Consider the following 18846-nt stretch of genomic DNA (forward strand, 5'->3'; position numbering starts at 1 on the left):
GCGGCTATAGCCGCGTTAGACTGTTTGCACATGCGCAGTGGGGGGCGGAGGAGGCGGGGAGAGCCAGCTACAGTAGCCGCGCACATGGCTACTTAATATTCACTGCACTGGCGGGCGCTGATTGGCCGGCGGGACCACGTGATGCGGAGTGTCTCGCTCCGCATCACGTGGTCCCACTGGCCAATCAGCGCCACTCTGGGAGACATTATAGGACTCGAGCCACCTAACGCGGCTCACTCTACCGTCGGCTCTTGCAGCACCATACGTTGTGTTAGGTGCACGTTATGCGACCTTAACGTGCCACCTAATGCAACGTCTTGGTGTGCAAGAAGCCTTAAAGGACTACCAGGCTGTCCTGCTGATCCTTTGCCTCTAATATTTTTAGCCGTAGATACTGAACAAGCATATGCAGATCAGGTGTTTCTGACATTATTGTCAGATCTGACAAGATTAACCACATGCTTCTTTCTGGTGTTATTCAGACACTAACGCAGCCAAATAGATCAGAAAAACAACCAGGCGACTGGCATTGTTTAAAAGGAAATAAATATGGCAGCCTCCATAGGGGCCGTTTCCATTAAATGCAGTGTGATGCGGCTACATAGACGCATCACACCGTGGCTGAACTGAAACCAATGCACGGCAATGGAACAGTTTCCATTGCGTGCTGATTCCGCTGAGCGGTGCGGAGCGATCCGAGAATCTGCAGCATGCTGCAGATTCTCACACGGCTGCATCCGCGTCCCGTCTCCTTCTATTCACTTCCGCATCAGGAGATGTGGAAATGACACGAATGGGAGCGGAAGTAATGCATAGCCGCATCGCATCCCTTCGGCTCCCATTCGCTATAGGAAACGAGCCCATATTCTTCTCACTACAGTCCTTTATACACCTCCATTGTTGGACTTGTCTTGATTAAAGGACAATTGTAGTGAGAAGACTATGAAGGCATCCATATTTATTTCCTTTTAACCACTTAACGACCGCCTAACGCCAATAGGCGTCGGGGGTCGTTAGTGGTATAGCATGGAAACGGCCTTTCCATGCCAGTTCACGGAGGCTGTCTCTGTGAACAGCCGGAGAGCCGCCGATCGTGGCTCGCCAGTGAAATGTAAACACGCGGGGAAGTAATCCCCGCTGTTTACATCATACGGCGCTGCTACGCAGCAACGCCGTGACGTAGATCGGCGATCCCCGGCCTCTGATTGGCCGGGGATCGCCGGCATATGATAGACTGAAGCCTATCCTTCAATGCGCAGGACGGATACCCGTCCTGCGCAGCCCATGGAGGGAGAGGGAGGGACGGGAAGGCAGGGAGCACCAAAAACGCTGCAGAGGGGGGCTTTGAAGAGACCCCGCAGATCATAAACAGCCGGCAGCGATCAGACCCCCCCAGCAGGACATTCCCCTAGTGGGGAAGAAAGGGGGGGAAGTCTGATCGCCAAGGCTCAATCCTGATCGGTGCTGCGGGCTGGAGAGCCCACGCAGCACCGATCACTGCAGAAAGCCCTGGTCCTTAAGTGGGTAAGCAATACCATATACTAGTCTATAGCTGTCTTTTCAAGCCGAAGGTGCTCTGCTCAGGAATCATAAACAGCCGGCGGCGATCAGACCCCCCCAGCAGGACATTCCCCTAGTGGGGAAGAAAGGGGGGAAGTCTGATCGCCAAGGCTCAATCCGAAGGTGCTCTGCTCAGGAATCATTATAGCTGAGTCATTATAGCAAAGCCAGACTGAATACTCTGTCATAGTGTAGATAAGTGATATGTGTATTAAAAAAGTGATTTAATTAAATGAGAAATAAACCGGTGGCAATGTAACAGATCAAGCCGCCGGCTTCGTGTCTCGCTCTACTCCCCCCTTGCTCTCTCTCTTGTATACAACACTGGCAGCCCTGGGGGGGGGGACTCGCGTCCCCCCAGAGTCGTTCGTCGCAATAAAACAGGCAGGATTGCCTGCCGTGACGAACGACTCTGTGGGGACACGCATGTCCCCCCCAGGGCTCTATACGAGAGAGGGCGAGTGGGGAGTGGAGCGAGACACGAAGCCGGCGGCTTGATCTGTTACATTGCCACCGGCTTATTTCTCATTTAATTAAATCACTTTTTTAATACACATATCACTTATCTTCACTATGAATGCAATTAGCGCCACCCGCGGCGTTTTCATTCACAGTTTTGCTACGTGAAGTAATTAGCATTGAAATTAGCAACAACAGCGCAACCTGCCGGATGCGAGCGGCTAACCGATAAGTACCATAATTTACGAAAACCCAATAAAACTGGCTGAGGCCTGTTTTGTTTCAACGTGGTTGTTTTGTTTGTCTTTAATTGAGTATTATGTTGTTGTTAAGTCTATTTGGGTCTAGAGTGTGCATTTCCATGTCCTGGGGCCAGATAACACAGGACACCTTCTGAGTTGGACCATCCTTCATGAGTCAGAGCCGTTCTGACATCACAAGGACAACCTACATAATGTTAGGTATACGTCATGGTTTTAATGTTTTGGTTGATCAGCATTCAGCGTGTCTGCAAGAGACAGCTACTCCTGTCTCTATTCCAATCATTTACAGTTTGTTAATACAGTTAACCACGTGTTAATTCTAAGGGCAACAATGGTTAATTTGCATATATTCAGCAGTGATGCACTGGGAGACATCTCGGAGCTCATTCCAACCTGAATTATCGCACATTCTTTCTGTTTTAAGAAAGCTAAATTTTGTTTTCCACATGTTAATGAAACTGATCTATTCATTGAAAGAAGTGCTCTGCACGTCGGTCAGCTGTTCTTGGGAATAGCAAATGAAAGCCTTGCCATGTAAAATAGAGGAAGCACTGAAGACCAATCAGCAAAGCACATTCTCCACATACACAAGAAGTTATTCCAAACACAGCTTTCTTCCGTAGAAGCGACAAGTGAGTAGACAGTCCCCTAGAACTTGCTGCTTCTAGGACAAGAGTTACCTGTAAGTATCACAAATGCCTGCATAATTAATCTTGCTCATACTGAATTCATAATTTCTGTTTCACAATGTATGCTGTGTGCTTGTATTGCAGTAAATCTGCAAATACAAGTTTGTGCTGCAGTTATGTAACCAATGTATTGTGCATAGCGAGCACCTGAGATGTTGCAATATAACATGTACAATATATTCCATTAAAGTGTGTTCCCCAGGCCCTTGCAGAGTTTTTGGCTGTGTAGCAACTCACCTGTCCCAGCTGGCACATTCCTCTGCTAGTCCATGCTTTCCCGTTTTCATTCTCACAGGGGCCCCCCTCTTCCGTGACCCGGTGCATGTTATTATGTAATAACATGCCTCCTGGGCACTGAGAAGATGCGACCAATGGGGATAACCTGAAAGCACAAACTAACAGAGGAGCACACCAGCAGGAACACGTGAGTGGCAATGCTGCCGAAAACTCTACAGCGGGCCCTCGACCAGGGGCGTAGCAATAGGGGTTGCAGAGGTTGCAACCGCATCAGGGCCCTTGGGCCTGAGGGGCCCCGAAGGGCCCTCCCTCAACTACAGTATTAGCTCTCTATTGGTCCTGTGCTCAAAATAATCACTTCTATAGATACTTTGAATAGTGGTAATTATCAACAAACTGTTCCCCATTCCCCTCTGACACTGTAGTTGCCATTGGCAGGTTTTGGTGCACCCTATCAATAGCTATGTATAGAGTGCTAGGGGGGCCCCATTGTAAAACTTGCATCGGGGCCCACAACTCCTTAGCTACGCCACTGCTCCTCGGGACCAAAATAAGGTTGCGTGGAGACCTGAGGGGGCCAGGCAGAGCTTGGGGGTACTCGGGCAATAGCCTAGTTTGCTAGGAAGTGCTGGCCCTGCTTATATGGAAATCACATTGCTGTTTCAGCCATACCTCCCAACTTTTTGAGATGAGAAAGAGGGACACTTAAGCCATGCCCCTGCCACACACCTGATCACGCCCCCAACACACCCCTAGTCATGAATAACCTGAATATTTCATAAGAAAAATGTGTTGTTTTATAACTCAAACGTCACTGGTCCTTTCTATCCTGGTTCATTTTCCTTCATATTAACATTTGAAAATTAGAAATACATCAATTTAAAGCATGGGAATAAAGTTTAGAGTCAATCAAACACTTTTTTCGGGAGATAAATACAAATATTTACATAGAAAGAGGGACAAAAACCTGAAAGAGGGACAAGGGAGAAGGAAAGAGGGACAGGGCTCCCAAAGAGGGACTGTCCCTCCAAAAGAGGGACAGTTGGGAGCTATGGTTTCAGCCGTTTTCCAATTAGGGCTTGTTCACACATAGGGCTTGATTCACAAAGCAGTGCAAAGTGTTTGCACGCTGGTGAAAAGCCCTTTATCACGCCTAAACTCAGTTTAGGCGTGATAAAAACAAACTTGCGCGCAATCGCGCAGCACACAGTGCAGTGCGCACGCAGTGCGCAATTGCACCATTGCACGCGCAAATTTGCGTGTGATCAGCAGCACAAAACGGTGATAACTCAGCTAGTGCAAAGGTTATCACGCCTAAAGTCTTTTAGGCGTGATAACTGGGTTATCACCGCTTTGTGAATCAAGCCCATAGAGCTTTTTCGTTTTATTTTTAAGCACGGGCGATAAAACGCTTGTGTAATGACATAGGGCACAACAGTCCCAATTCGGGCGGGACCATCCCAGACCCCGCCGCCTCCTCTTTAAGTCCTGCTTTTCCATGGACACACTGTCAAAGTCTGACAAAGAAAGATCAGCCTCACACTCCTTCCTGTCATCTGTGTAGTTCCTGCAAGATGGTGCCTCCCTCTAGCCAATAGAAACTGAGAGGCAGCTGTGTGCGCCCTACCCCCACTTCCCCCTCCAGGCTAGGAGAAGCAGAAGTCTGCATCCAGGAAGAAGAGATCATCAGCATTGCTCCCCACAGAGAACACAGGAGGTAGGCAGAGAGGCGTACGTTAAAAAGGGGCACTGGGAAAAAAGGGCGCGGGGTTTTAAACGATAAGCATGGATAACGTTTAAAAATGTATTGTACTGTATTTCGTTTCAAATTAATGTTTTATAAAGTTATAAATCATTAAATAATGTGCATTAAATTGGCAATTGTAAAAACGTTAATCTTTCGTTTAAATAGTGAAACGTATAATAACGTTTAAAAAAAAATTACTAAGTAACCCTCCCTGTACCTACCCCTAACCCCTAGACCCCCCTGTTGGTGCCTAAACCTAAGAGCCCCCTGTTGGTGCCTAAACCTAAGACCCCCCTGTTGGTGCCTAAACCTAAGACCCCCCTGTTGGTGCCTAAACCTAAGACCCCCCTGTTGGTGCCTAAACCTAAGACCCCCCTGTTGGTGCCTAAACCTAAGACCCCCCTGGTGGTGCCTAAACCTAAGACCCCCCTGTGATAAGCATTAATAACGTTTGAAAAACATATTGTGCGGTTTTTTCGTTTAAAAATTATATTAAAAAAATTATAAATCATTAAATAATGTGTAATCATGAGAAGCAGTAATAAAACATTAAGTCTCCGGGCGCCACTTTTAAAACGTTATTTTTCTCCGGCGTCCTTTTTTCCTATCGGGCGCCCATTAAACGATATTTATTATGAGAGTGAATGGCGGCGCCCGATTTGTCCACTAGCCTCCTGCGCCCTTTTTTACTGTTACCTGCAGAGAGGCAGAAGAGATAAGGCAGCTCAGTCACACCACAAATCACTGCAGCTTGTCCCATACTGCAGAGGCTGTATGTTAAGGCTCATACACACATCAGACTATGGGCTTTAGAAAATGAAAGATCACAGACCAATCTTACCACCCTTCATGTAGTATGAGAACCATACTCTACACAGTCTTTTCTATGGAGCTGAACTCCACATCAGAAAAAAAATCTTTGCAAGATGCTGCACACACAGATGCTGTACAGACACAAAAGATCAGTATCTGCAAAAGATCTGTTCCTGACAAAAATCCATTCCTGCAAATTGCAATGATAGTCTATGAGATCTGCAGATCATCATACACACATGATGTAACTGACATTCATCTGCAGATCAAGCAATCATCCGCAGATCTGAAAATCCATCCTGGTGGATCTGATCTGCAGATGAATGTCAGTTAAATCATTTGTGTATGATGATCTGCAGATCTCATAGACTATCATTGCAATTTGCAGGAATGGATTTTTGGCAGGAACAGATCTTTTGCAGATACTGGTCTTTTGTGTCTGTACAGCATCTGTGTGTGCAGCATCTTGCAAAGATTTTTTTTCTGATGTGGAGTTTAGCTCCATAGAATAGACTGTGTAGAGTATGGCTCTTTTACTACAGGAAGGGTGGTAAGATTGGTCTGTGATCTTTCATTTTCCAAAGACTATGGTCTGATGTCTGTATGTGGCCTGAGTGTGACAGAGACAGACAGGCCTGATCATTTAACTCTTTCAGGTCAGCCAGGGTCAGGAGCCTGTTAATAATCAGATGTCAGCAACTACAGACAGCCGCACACTAAAAACAGTTTTAAAGAAACAAAAATAAATACTTAGGGCTACTATTGTACTTTCTTATTTTTTTGCTCTTATTTCCCAGCAACATTGCTATGTTTTCTAAGTTCACCACAGAGCTTAAACTACTTGTGGTATTATAGCCATAGCTACCAAGGGACCTCTGTCCCTCTTTCTTCCTCCTTTGTCTTCTTCCTCATCCTCTTTCAGGACTCCTGTGCCTTTCTGTGTAAATATAAGATTTTTTTCTACTAAAATTTTTTTTCTATTTTTCCTATAAAATCTTTATGGTATGCATGACTAGGGGTGTGGTTAGGGATGTGGCATGGGCGTGGCTTAAGTGTCCCTCTTTCTTATCGCAAAAAGTTGGGAGGTATGGCGATGATTCCCTATAAGCGTGTTCACATATGACAGGTTCAATTCTGATCCGCTCAGCAAAGCGCTGCCTGTACCATTTTCGGGGCGATTTGCCTCAATGGAAGGTATAGGGAAATCGCAAAGTGCTTGAAAAAGCGATTTGTATAGCGATTTCCCCAGCTCTTTCATGAATAAATGCATTGTATTTATTCATTTCTGGGTGAAAGAGTTAACTTCTTGACTGACGTCAGGAAGCGGAAAAAAAAATCGTTCTGCAAAAGCACTTAGAAAAGGGCTTTACAAAAGATCCCCAAAGTGCAGGTAAGCGCTGGGAGGTGCTAAAAAAATTGTGCACAAAATCGCAAAACGCTGGTGTCGCTATTGCGATTTATGATGTGAACAAGGCCTTACAGCTCCCTCTACAACTTTTAGGCTGCTTACACACCAAGACGTTACAGGCGCATGTTAGTGCGCCTGTAACGCTCCCCCAACGCACAGCAATGTAACACAAGTGGGCTGTTCACACAGCCCACGTTGCGTTACATGTAACGCTGCACGTTCTGTGCAACGTGCAGCATGCTACGGCGTTGGAGCGGCTATAGCCGCGTTAGACTGTTTGCACATGCGCAGTGGGGGGCGGAGGAGGCGGGGAGAGCCAGCTACAGTAGCCGCGCACATGGCTACTTAATATTCACTGCACTGGCGGGCGCTGATTGGCCGGCGGGACCACGTGATGCGGAGTGTCTCGCTCCGCATCACGTGGTCCCGCTGGCCAATCAGCGCCACTCTGGGAGACATTATAGGACTCGAGCCGCCTAACGCGGCTCACTCTACCGTCGGCTCTTGCAGCACCATACGTTGTGTTAGGTGCACGTTATGCGACCTTAACGTGCCACCTAATGCAACGTCTTGGTGTGCAAGAAGCCTAAGGCTATGTTCACAATGGTGTATTCTGGTGTGGCAAAATGGCCGCTTTGTTACACGGCTTGCTTAACTGCAATGCACCACCCATGCGACATTCACAGTGTGGCGGGTACGCACTGCATGCACATACTGTATCGCCCATGCGGTGCGTTACTGCTAACAGTAAAGTTAAGCATACTTTTCATTGACTGTATGCTTCACTGTACCCAACACAATGTGAGCATAATGTGTCCCGATCTGTTGCATCATTGCTGTCACAGGGAACGCAACGGCCACTGTGAACGTAGCCTAAGGTTTCGGGTAAGTTGTAGTAATAACTATGCCCACACTATTTGGCCAATTAGAATGTTGCAAGTTGTAAAGGGTGCTGTGATTGGAGAACTAGCGCCTGCATCTCTAGCCAAATGCACACCTCTTTGTGGAAAGGGTCACTTTTCTAGCATCTGTCTGCTTTTGGAGAAAATTCATTGACACAGCCAAATGCTCTCTTTAGGGCTCGTTTCCACTATCGCGAATCTGCATGCGTCCAACGCATGCAGATTCGCACATGTAATGCAAGTGGATGGGCCTGTTTCCACTGTAGCGTTGTTGAGGTGCGTTTTTTTCAGCGGTGAAAAAACGCACAAAAGAGCCAACGAATTCGCCTGAGAGTGGAACGCATGCGAATCGCCGCTAATGTATTTAATAGGAAATTCGCATGCTGTTTTGGTATGCGAATTTTCATGCGAATTCGCATGCGAATTCGCATGAAATCAATGGAAAAGCAGACCGGCATTGCCATGGTTAAATTCGCATGCATCATCATCCATGCGAATTCGCATGCGAATTCGCACGAAAATTCGCATGCACATGCATGCAAAATTCGCATCTGCATGCGAATTTTGCCGCAGCGATTTCGCAATGCAATAGTGGAAACGAGCCCTTAGACAGAGATCCCACTTTGCACATGATTTTTTGGATAACGAAATCGCAATAAATTGCATGCTAATGTAATAGGAAAATCACAGAGGAGTTTTATACCTGCGTTTTTCCACGGGCGGGGAAAAACACCCTGGTTTTTTTTTTTTTTTTTTTCACAAACTGCTAGCGATTATCACAGCAGCTGTTGTTAGCTTACTGTGGACTGATGCATTCGGAATACACAGAAACATTATCTGTGGAAAATCACAGCCAGTTTTTGCGGCAACAGGGTCATATGCATAGCCCCGCCCCCGCTATTCTCAGTCTGCAGTGGGCGCCACGTCAAACTCCCATCATTTACACATACTGCATCGCCCATTGACTTGCACTAATGCATAATTTATGCAGTAGGCACGGATCATGCGGCGACGCGCTGCAGACTTTGCCTTGGATACTTCCGGTGCACCGCGTTAAGTGTGCAAGTCTCCATAGACTTGCATTGCTTTTGCGTCAAAGATTTGGCGGGAGGCCTAAATTAGAGCCACGCAGGTCACAAGTGTAAAATGGGCCTCATAGTGCAAGCCTGGAATATGTAATAGTTATGCAATAAGCTAAAGTTTGTAGCTAAGAATTTCCAAACCTGACTCAAAATATACTTATTTTTCAGCACAGAAGCTGCAATCTCTTTAGAGTCCAGACTGCCTAGTGTTTCCCATCTTCCTACAAGAGCAACTTACTCCACAGAGCAGGATCCCTCCTTACGCCTCTTTTCCACAGACTGTTGATAGGCAGTGAACTGCCTCTTAAACTCTCTCAACTGCTCACTGCTGCCTAGTAACTGCTTGTTGCTGCATGATAACTTCTCACTGCTGCCTGGTAACTGCTTGCTGAGCACACAGCTCAGCAGTCCGTGGAAAGGAGGCCAAACTCTCTCAACTGCTCACTACTGCCTAGTAACTGCTTGTTGCTGCTTGGTAACTGCTCACTGCTGCCTGGTAACTGATTACCGAGCACACAACTCAACAGTCTGTGGAAAAGAGGCCTTACTCAGCAGGGCCGGGCCGAGGCATAGGCTGGAGAGGCTCCAGCCTCAGGGCGCAGTGTAGGAGGGGGCGCATAATTCATTCAGCTGTCATTCCTAATTGTGTATGAAGCAGAAAGAAATAAGAAAAGGGGATACATAGCAGTGACTGCAAGCCAGATAACTAGATATTAAGGTGTTGGGGAGGTTGTGGGCCCTGTGGCACCTCTTAGTCTAATAGCAATCAGTGTGTGACGGCTGGGGTGGGAGGGATGGAGGGGCGCACTTTGGTGTCTCAGCCTTGGGTGCTGGAGGACCTTGTCCCTGCTCTGTTACTCAGCAAACCTTGATACTACCATCAAACAAAACAACCTCTGTGAGAAATCAGGTAATTGGATGTTATGTATATGCAGAAACAAAAGGAAAGAAAGCTGTTCAATGTTCTACTTTAATCCTTCTGATGAATTGCTGTTTTCTTTATTTCAACAAAAACGTAATTTTTTGTGGCCCAGTAGCCCATATGCAAATTAACCTTTCTCCTGACTTTTCTACAAGGTGATATTTTTACAACTTGTCAATAAAATTCCTTTTAAACCACCAGCAAGCAATAAAATTCTAAGAATAATTTTGGTGGAAAAGAAAAAGTTAATTGTCTATTCCATCTCTGGGCTGGTGCACACCAAGAGCGCTTTTAAAAATGCTAGTGCTTTGAAAAGGGCTTGGCTAATGTTTTTGTAAGGGCCCGTTTCAACTTGTGCGTTGCGATCCCGTCGCGGAAAACGCGTCAACGAATCTGCATGCGGGTGCGGATTCGTTCGCATTTCCATTCGGATTTTCATGCGGAATCGCTCGCGGTTTGCGCTATGCGATATTAACCATGTCAATGCCGGCAAGCATTGACATGGGTTTTCACACGGAAATGCCGGGAAAACCGCAAGACTAACATGCTTGCGGTTTTCCTATTACATTACATTAGCGACGATTCGCGTGCGGGTGTGCGGCATGCAAATTCTGACGGCTCTGCCATGCAGATTTTTTTCTGCACAGTAGACCGCACAGAATTCCTGAAAAGTGGAAACAGCCCCATCCACTTGTATTGGTTATGCAAATCTGCATGCAGAAAGCGCATGCAGATTCGCTCTAGTGGAAACGGGCCCTAAGGGATGGATCACACCAGAGCGATGTCATTTTTTTTCCCCAAACGCAAACGTGGGTCCTGCAGCATTTCTGAGGCGTTTCAGCCTAAATGTTCAGTACGGAAAATTGCTCTAAAAATGCTAGAACAGCGATTTTCCAAGCGTTTTTTTTTTTTTTTGCTCTACTGTACAAAAAATAAAGTGCTACACCAAAATGCTCCAAAAATTGCTAGGCATACCTAGAAAATCTCTGGGCACATGCCTAGAATCGCTTAGAAAAATCACTTCTAAAAACACTTAGCATTTGCGATAAGCTCTGGCTTGGATTTACCTCACATGAGCCTATAAGCACAGATGTCCTGCCACCTTAGACTTCGCTCTGCATGAACCTACAAACCCCTGCCACTGCACCACAAGTGTGCTGGCTGTCCCCGCTGGCACGTCTTACTTACTTGCGTTTCCCGTCATAGGTAGCTACAGGTGCCCCTTAGTATTAGGTAGCCAGAAGTGCACTCATTATTAAGTACCATAGTTAGAAGTGCCCCCAAGCATTAGGTAGCTAGAGAACTCTCAGTATTAGGTAGCTCAAGGTGCCCCTGACTAAAGGGAGAGGTCATCAGTGGAATGCAGAGAGCAGGGTGAATAACCTCTCATTTACACTCTCATTAGAACTCAGCATAGGGAAGGAAGAAAGAGGCACTCGGGGAGGGGAGTGAGCCGCTTTTCCATTATCAGGCGCCTGTATGCACTTGCCTACAGTGCCTTGCCCTGATTACACTAGCGATTTTAGGTGTGCGCCGGGCCCTAATACTGTAGCTTAGTAATAAGTGTTTCACGTGAAGCGCAAGTAGATAAACTCCTCTAAAACCCTATCCGCATGTCTGAGTGCTGAAATGTGGTGATGGGTGAGTTAGAGTTTCCAAATTTCAATAACCCGAATTCAAACACCAACACAACTTATGGGCAGGGCTATCTGTCTAAATTGAAACAATACTGGTGCCATGCTTTAGCTTGCTATGCTCCTTCCACCAGGTAAATTATGTGTATTTTCCTTGTTTACATCACAGGTGTGGTGAGGGCATAGTCCAGATATGTTTGCACTAAATAATGGCCCTCATCTTTGTCCCAGAAAGTTGAGAAGATATATAATGGCGTAGGCATTGGCAAGAGAATGGACATGATTCACAAAGCTTTTTCACCTTTTCCTCTGTTTTCCCCTTATCTATGTTACATTTTAAGCTCCCAAACAGCAAAAATATAATTCCGCAAGGCAAGAAAAGTAATATTGAAATGACGTTGATCAGGAACAACTTACTTTGAGTCATTATTGTGCTTGTAAATGGGCTGAAAGGTTATTTTTATCAATTAGGTGATAAGTCATTTATGAGAAACCAATGTGTATTTGTAGATTACATTCGATTAAGACTGCTTTTACATTTTTTTTCCAGACATAAAAATGTTAAGAGCTATCCCGTGGTAAGTACTTACATAATGACATATAAATCAGACTGTATAATAAAGATTACATAAGATTGTTTATTTTTTTTTTAATAAAGAATTTAAAAAAACAGTGGCATCGTTTATAGCAAAACAGAAATGGAGCTCCATAAAGTTGTGGACTTCTCTATGCAGAACTATAACAACCACCACCACGCAGAGGGCTAAGACAAATAGCATGCCTTATCGGAGTAGCATAACAAGCGCTACAAACTTATGCCTGCTAATTGGCAATGATGAGAGCTCCACTCGTGCAGCCCTGAGCCCCTGTGGGTCCAATCACTTTAAAGGACATTATCCCTGCACTTTGATTGGCCCAGTAGGCTGCCTGTCAAGTTTTCTGTCAAGTGACAGGCAGCCTATAGTGATCAAATGTATCAGCACACTGCTTTTTGAATAATTTACGCTCCTTTTATTGAGCCACATGTTCCCGCAAGGATAGTAAGCTGACAACTGTTTCGGGGGCCACGCAGGGTCCCCCTTCTTCAAGGCATGTGGTTACAAGCACATAGATTCTAACAAGCTTTATATACTACTGAAATCCCCATACACCCCACCCAAATTGTGACAAAACAATGATGTCATCTCCAATGTTTTCTAAGCATACCAATAGAACACTGTTATTCCATAATCAAAACCTCAATTCCATCAACATAATCAATCATTGTGCCCAGCACTACTGTATAAGGTTATCCATACCTATTCTATGTTCATCCGGTCGCACTCCTTAAGAAAATTGGATAATTGCTTCAGCCTTTCAAATGTATACATTCATTATTTAGCCATTACTTGCTGGACAGACACTTCCAGCACAGCTCGCCGCATCGCTTGGCCCCGCCCCCTGCCTTGCATGGGTCAATGGGGCTGGACCTATCGTGTTGCCTCTTGCCCTGCCAGCCATGCCCCCGGCCTATCATAGGCTAACGGGGTTCTTGCCACTCTCGCCGTCACTGTGCTTCTGCCCTCACATTGCGTGTAGCTCACAGCTCCACCACCACTCGTCTTCCTATTACAATCAGCACTGGGAGGGGGGATTAAGCTTTCCGTTGCTAGGCAACGTAGTTCTACAATCCCCTCTTGCCAATGCCTGCTCGCCTCTCTCCGTCCGGTTCAAAAAGTATATACAATGTGCTGCCATCTACACTGCGTGCTCTGGCATGGCCTGCATCTAGGTATTAGCCTATAATTGGCCAGGTCGGATGTTTAAATTACACGAACGTAGCCATGAGGTTATGTTTACCCCAGTTGCTAAGCAACCCCACATGTGAAAACATTCCGGCCCACCCATGTCAGCTCAATACCACTCATGTGGCAAAGTGCGACCTTATGATGTCATGTGTGCCACCGCCTATTGGGCAAAACAAAGTGTGGGGTTAAAGTCCTTTTAAAGGCCCAGTGCACACCAAAAACCTCTAGCAGATCTACAAAATGCTAGAGGTTTCTGAAGCAGATTTAAGAGCGATTCTAGGCAAGTTTTCTAAACATGCCTAGCACTGGCGTAACAATAGGGGAAGCAGCCCCTGCCCCTGCGGGGGGGCCCGCTCATGGTCGTTTTTAAAACAGAAAGTAATATGAAGCCCTTGCAGATTGGCGACCTCCGGTGGTGAATGGAGGTAATTATAGCTGCTGCCGCCGCCGCTGCTAACACTTACTTACATAGATGCAGAGGGGAGAGCCCGAGGTGAGGGAGGGGGGGACCGTCCCCCCTCCCCACCGACCTGCTACCAAGCTCCTCCCCTCATGCTGCGACCCCTCCTGCCCCCCTAAAACGGCCATGAGCGGGCCCCAGCGTGTGGGGGGTGGGGGGGCCTGCTCAAATTCTTACAGGGGGGGCCCGGGGACTTCTAGTTACGCCCCGATGCCTAGCGTTTTTTGGAGCGTTTTTGTGTAGCACATTTCAGATATTGTTACAGGAAAGCTGTTACTGAACAGCTTCTGTAACAAAAACGCCTGGAAAACCGCTCTGATCTAGCGTTTTCCAGTGCGTTTTTCCACTTTCTTATACTTTAACATTGAGGCAGAAACGCCTCAGAAATCTAAAAAAATGCTGCAGCCCCCCGAGTTTGCGTTTGTGGAAAAAACGAGCCGCTCTGGTGTGCACCATCCCATTCACTTTCATTAGCCAAGCTTTTTTTCCCCTGCAAGCGTTTTAAAAACCGCTCTGATGTGCACCAGCCCAAAGTGATTGGACCCACAGGAACTCATGGCAGGACGGGTGGAGCTCTCGTCATTGGCAATTAGCAGGCATACATTCGTAGCGCTCGCTATGCTATTCTGATAAAGACTGTCAACTTTGATGAGGCATGTTGACTCTGATAAGGCATGCTATTTGTCTTAGTGAATCAATGCCCCATACCCCAGTATCTACACCAATGTAGAGACTCAACAACAGCAGAGATAATAACCATGTTTTAGGGCTGGTGCACACCGAGCGGCTTTTTGGGCGTTTTCAGATCCGCTTGCGGCTGCGGATCTGCTTGGTCAATGTATCTCAATGGGGTGGTGCACACCAGAGCGGCAGGCGTTTTGCAGAAACGAAAAATGCCTGGGTGAGGCATTTTTTGGATTGCGGATGCGTTTCTGCCTCAATGTTAAGTATAGGAAAAACGCAAACCGCTCTGAAAAACGGCACTTCAGAGCGGTTTTGCAGGCGTTTTTGTTACAGAAGCTGTTCAGTAACAGCTTTACTGTAACAATATATGAAATCTACTATACTGAAAACCGCAGCAGCAATCCGCAAAACGCTAGCAAACCGCCTCATAAAAATAAAAAAAAGCGTTTAAAAATCTGCTAGCGTTTTGCGGATCTGCTAGCGGGTTTTGGTGTGCACCAGCCCTGAGTGAGGGCTAATGTATGTTATAAACAGCTGAAATTTATGCCATTGCTTTGCAAAATGTGGAATGCAGATTGTTTACCTGGTCTATCATCTTGCACTAGTAGATAATAGACAAGATTTAATGATCACTCTGCTGCTAACATTGAACTGGTCAATTTAGTACAAAGTTATAAAGCCTTCGGGTTCATACTGCTGTCACCACCTCCCCTCACCCTAAGGGCTTGTTCACACTGCAGGCGTTTCAGTTTTTTTTTACACGCAATCGATTTTTAAAATCGCTTACCAAATGCTTGTTCAATGAATGTCTATGAGAAGGTTCATATCAGCACGGGTCGTGCGCTGTCCTTTCAGTAAAGCAGTGCGTGGACCATTTTTGAGGCGATTCCGCCTCAATAGAAAGTATAGGAGAAACGCACAACGCTCACAAAATTGCTTTGTAGTGGTTACGTTCGCATTTTTAAGAATAAATGCATTGTATTTATTATTTTCTGGGTCAAAGAGTTCACTTCCTGACTTGCGTGAATTACAAAACTATAGCACCCTCCACCAACACCTCGACCGGCAGGTAGCCGACTACCTGGCCTTAAGTGTGGATGTAGACACTGTGAGCAGCGATGAACCCCTAGACTACTGGGTGCGTAGGCTTGACCTGTGGCCAGAGCTGTCCCAATTTGCCATCCAACTTCTGTCTTGCCCTGCCTCAAGCATCCTGTCAGAAAGGACCTTCAGCGCAGCTGGAGGCATTGTCACTGAGAAGAGAAGTCGCCTAGGTCACAAAAGTGTTCAGTACCTCACCTTTATCAAAATGAATGAGGCATGGATCCCGGAGGGTTACTGCCCACCCAAAGACTAAAGGCTCATACACACATCAGACCATAGTCTTTGGAAAATGAAAGATCACAGACCAATTTTACCCCCTTCCATGTAGTATGAGAGCCATACCTACACAGTCTATTCTATTGAGCTGAACTCCTCATCAGATAAAAATCTTTGCAAGATGCTGCACACAAAGATGCTGTACACATGCAACAGATCAGTATCTGTAAAAGATCAGTCCCTGCAAAATGCATTCAAAGTCTATGATATCTGCAGATCTCATGCACACCTTGTTTAACGGACATTCATCTGCAGATCAGACAATTATCTGCCGATCTGAAGATCCATCCTGGTGGATCTGATCAGCAGATAACTGTCCGTTAAACAAGGTGTGTATGAGATCTGCAGATAACATAGACTATGAATGCATTTTGCAGGAACGGATTTTTTGTATGAACTGATCTTTTGCAGATAGTGATCTGTTGAATGTGTACAGCATCTTTGTGTGCAGCATCCTGCAAAGATTTTTATCTGATGGGGAGTTCAGCTCAATAGAATAGACTGTGTAGGTATGGCTCTCATACTACATGGAAGGGGGTAAAATTGGTCTGTGATCTTTCATTTTCCAAAGACTTTTATCTGACGTGTGTACCCACCTTAAGTCGGTCCCCACACAGCATCTCTGCCTGCAGGCCGCTTGACTGTCACCACCAACAGGGTCCACCAGGACTCCAGGCGGATTCCTGAATTTTTAAGGCCACTGCTACCAGCGGCCGCTATAGTAATTTTTCTGGTGCGTGTACATGCCTGCCTAATTTTTCTGCCTGCACTGTGGCTGCAACAACAAAACAAAAGGCATTTACATGTGTCAATTTTCCTTCATGATCGTTACCTTGCCGCGGTGAAGGGGCTTGCGTATCACAATGAAGCAATGACCGCCAGCTATGTGAGTTGGGGTTGGGGGGCACACCTGACCCAAGAAGATAGATAATAAGGTAGTTGCTTCATTGTGGACAGACCAAATTCGATCAGCTGGACACTCAGTCACTGTTGTTCTGTCATTGAGCTACCTCAGCCCGACCATATGGGCTTGAAAACCGCTATCGCCTGCACTCTGGCCATGGTGCGCGTTACACAGTGAGTTTGGTGCGTCAGTGTGAAGCAGTACTCCAATTACACTACCTGATTGATGTATACACATGCAAGATGTTTTAAAGCACTTTAGACCTGCAATTTAGCATTCAATGTGATTTCTGCCCTTAAAACGCTGCTTTGAGTCCAATCCGGATTTTTCCCAGGGACTTTTGGCGTGTATCCAGCTCCGCCATGCCCCCCTCCAGGTGTTAGACTCCTTGAAACATCTTTTCCATCACTTTTGTGGCCAGCATAATTTTTTCTAGTTTTCAAAGTTCGCCTCCCCATTGAAGTCTATTGTGGTTCGCGAAAGTTCGCACGAACCGAACTTTTGCGGGAGGTTAGCGAACCAGAATATTTTTTCTGGTGCGTGTACATGCCTAATTTTTCTGGCTGCACTGCGGCTGCAACAACAAAACAAGAGGCATGTACATGTGCCAATTCCCCTTCGTGATCATTACCTTGCCGCGGTGAAGGGGCTTGCGTATCACAATGAAGCAATGACCGCCGGCTATATGAGTGTCTCGGGGGTTGGCACATCAAAGATAATAAGGTCGTTGCTTCATTGTGGTCAGACCAAATTTGATCAGCTGGACAGTCACTGTTATTCAGCTTCCTCAGCCCGGTGACCATATGGGCTTGAAAACCGCCACGGCCTGCACTCTCACCATGGTGCGCACCAGTCCAGCACGGCCGTCACTGCACAAACGGCTGTTTGTGGTGTGTTACACAGTGAGTTTGGTGTGTCAGTGTAAATCAGTACTCTTATTACACTCCCTGATTGATGTATACACATGCAAGCTGTTCTAAAGCACTTTAGGCCTCCAATTTAGCGTGCAATGTGATTTCTGCCCTTAAAACGCTGCTTTGCGTCAAATTCAGATTTTTCACGAGGAGTTTTGGTGTGTATCCCACTCCGCCATGCCCCCCTCCAGGTGTTAGACCCCTTGAAACATCTTTTCCATCACTTTTGTGGCCAGCATAAATGTTTCTAGTTTTCAAGTTCGCCTCCCCATTGAAGTCTATTGCGGTTCGCGGAAGTTCGTGAACTTTTGCGGAAGTTCACGTTTGCGGTTCGCGAACCGAAAATTGGAGGATCGGGCCATCTCTACTGGTAATGCTCATACAAAGCATATTGTATGGGCATGTTCACATTTCTGCATTGTAAAGGGTCACATTATCCAGACACACTTTGCATTGTGCAAATCTGGATAATGTGTGCGATAATGCACATGTTACATAGGAATTGTTCATGCTATATAAATAACAGGCCCATTTTTATGTGCATATTTTGCATTACATTTTGCTCCCATTGTAAAGAGGGCATTATGCAACACAAATGATGTGGACTAAAGGTGCCCATTAAAGGTACAATTTCACGGCCAGTCGATTGGCGCCGATCACCACGGTAATCGATTGGAAATGATTGGTCATGCCCATGAGTGGCCAAATTACAACTAACCAATCTGATTGTATCGATGGGGATTGATCCAAAAAATGTATTGATTCCATTAATCTGAATGATTTGGCCAGCAGTAATTTGTCTGTGAATAGTCACGACCAATCGTTTCTGATCAATTATTGCAGCAATCAGAAATGATTTGTTGGCAGTAAAATGGAACCATTAATGGGCACCTTAAATGGCAACTGAAGTGAGAGATGTGGAGGCTGCCATATTTACTTTTAAGCAATACCAGTTGCCTGCCTAACCTGCTGATCCTCTGCCTCTAATACTTTTAGCCATA

At 46.0% G+C, this 18846-nt stretch overlaps 1 protein-coding gene across 2 annotated transcripts in view; it reads left to right on the forward strand.

The window, feature by feature from the left end:
• Nucleotides 1-2882: 2882 nt before the first annotated feature.
• The window catches only part of LOC137546907 (arylsulfatase D-like), a 57277-nt gene continuing 41313 nt past the window's right edge, over nucleotides 2883-18846 (forward strand). Inside the window, exons 1-3 of one of the 2 annotated variants that reach the window (XM_068269935.1) lie at nucleotides 9661-9704; nucleotides 10015-10070; nucleotides 12267-12294. In XM_068269935.1, the coding sequence (XP_068126036.1) occupies nucleotides 12275-12294 (20 nt within the window). In that variant the 5' untranslated portion in view covers nucleotides 9661-9704; nucleotides 10015-10070; nucleotides 12267-12274. Of the gene's footprint in view, nucleotides 2965-9660; nucleotides 9705-10014; nucleotides 10071-12266; nucleotides 12295-18846 lie in introns of those variants that run through there. The other variant, XM_068269933.1, reaches the window with a different exon arrangement.

This window comes from Hyperolius riggenbachi, chromosome 2 (genome assembly GCF_040937935.1).
Source record: "Hyperolius riggenbachi isolate aHypRig1 chromosome 2, aHypRig1.pri, whole genome shotgun sequence".
Lineage (NCBI taxonomy): Eukaryota > Metazoa > Chordata > Amphibia > Anura > Hyperoliidae > Hyperolius > Hyperolius riggenbachi.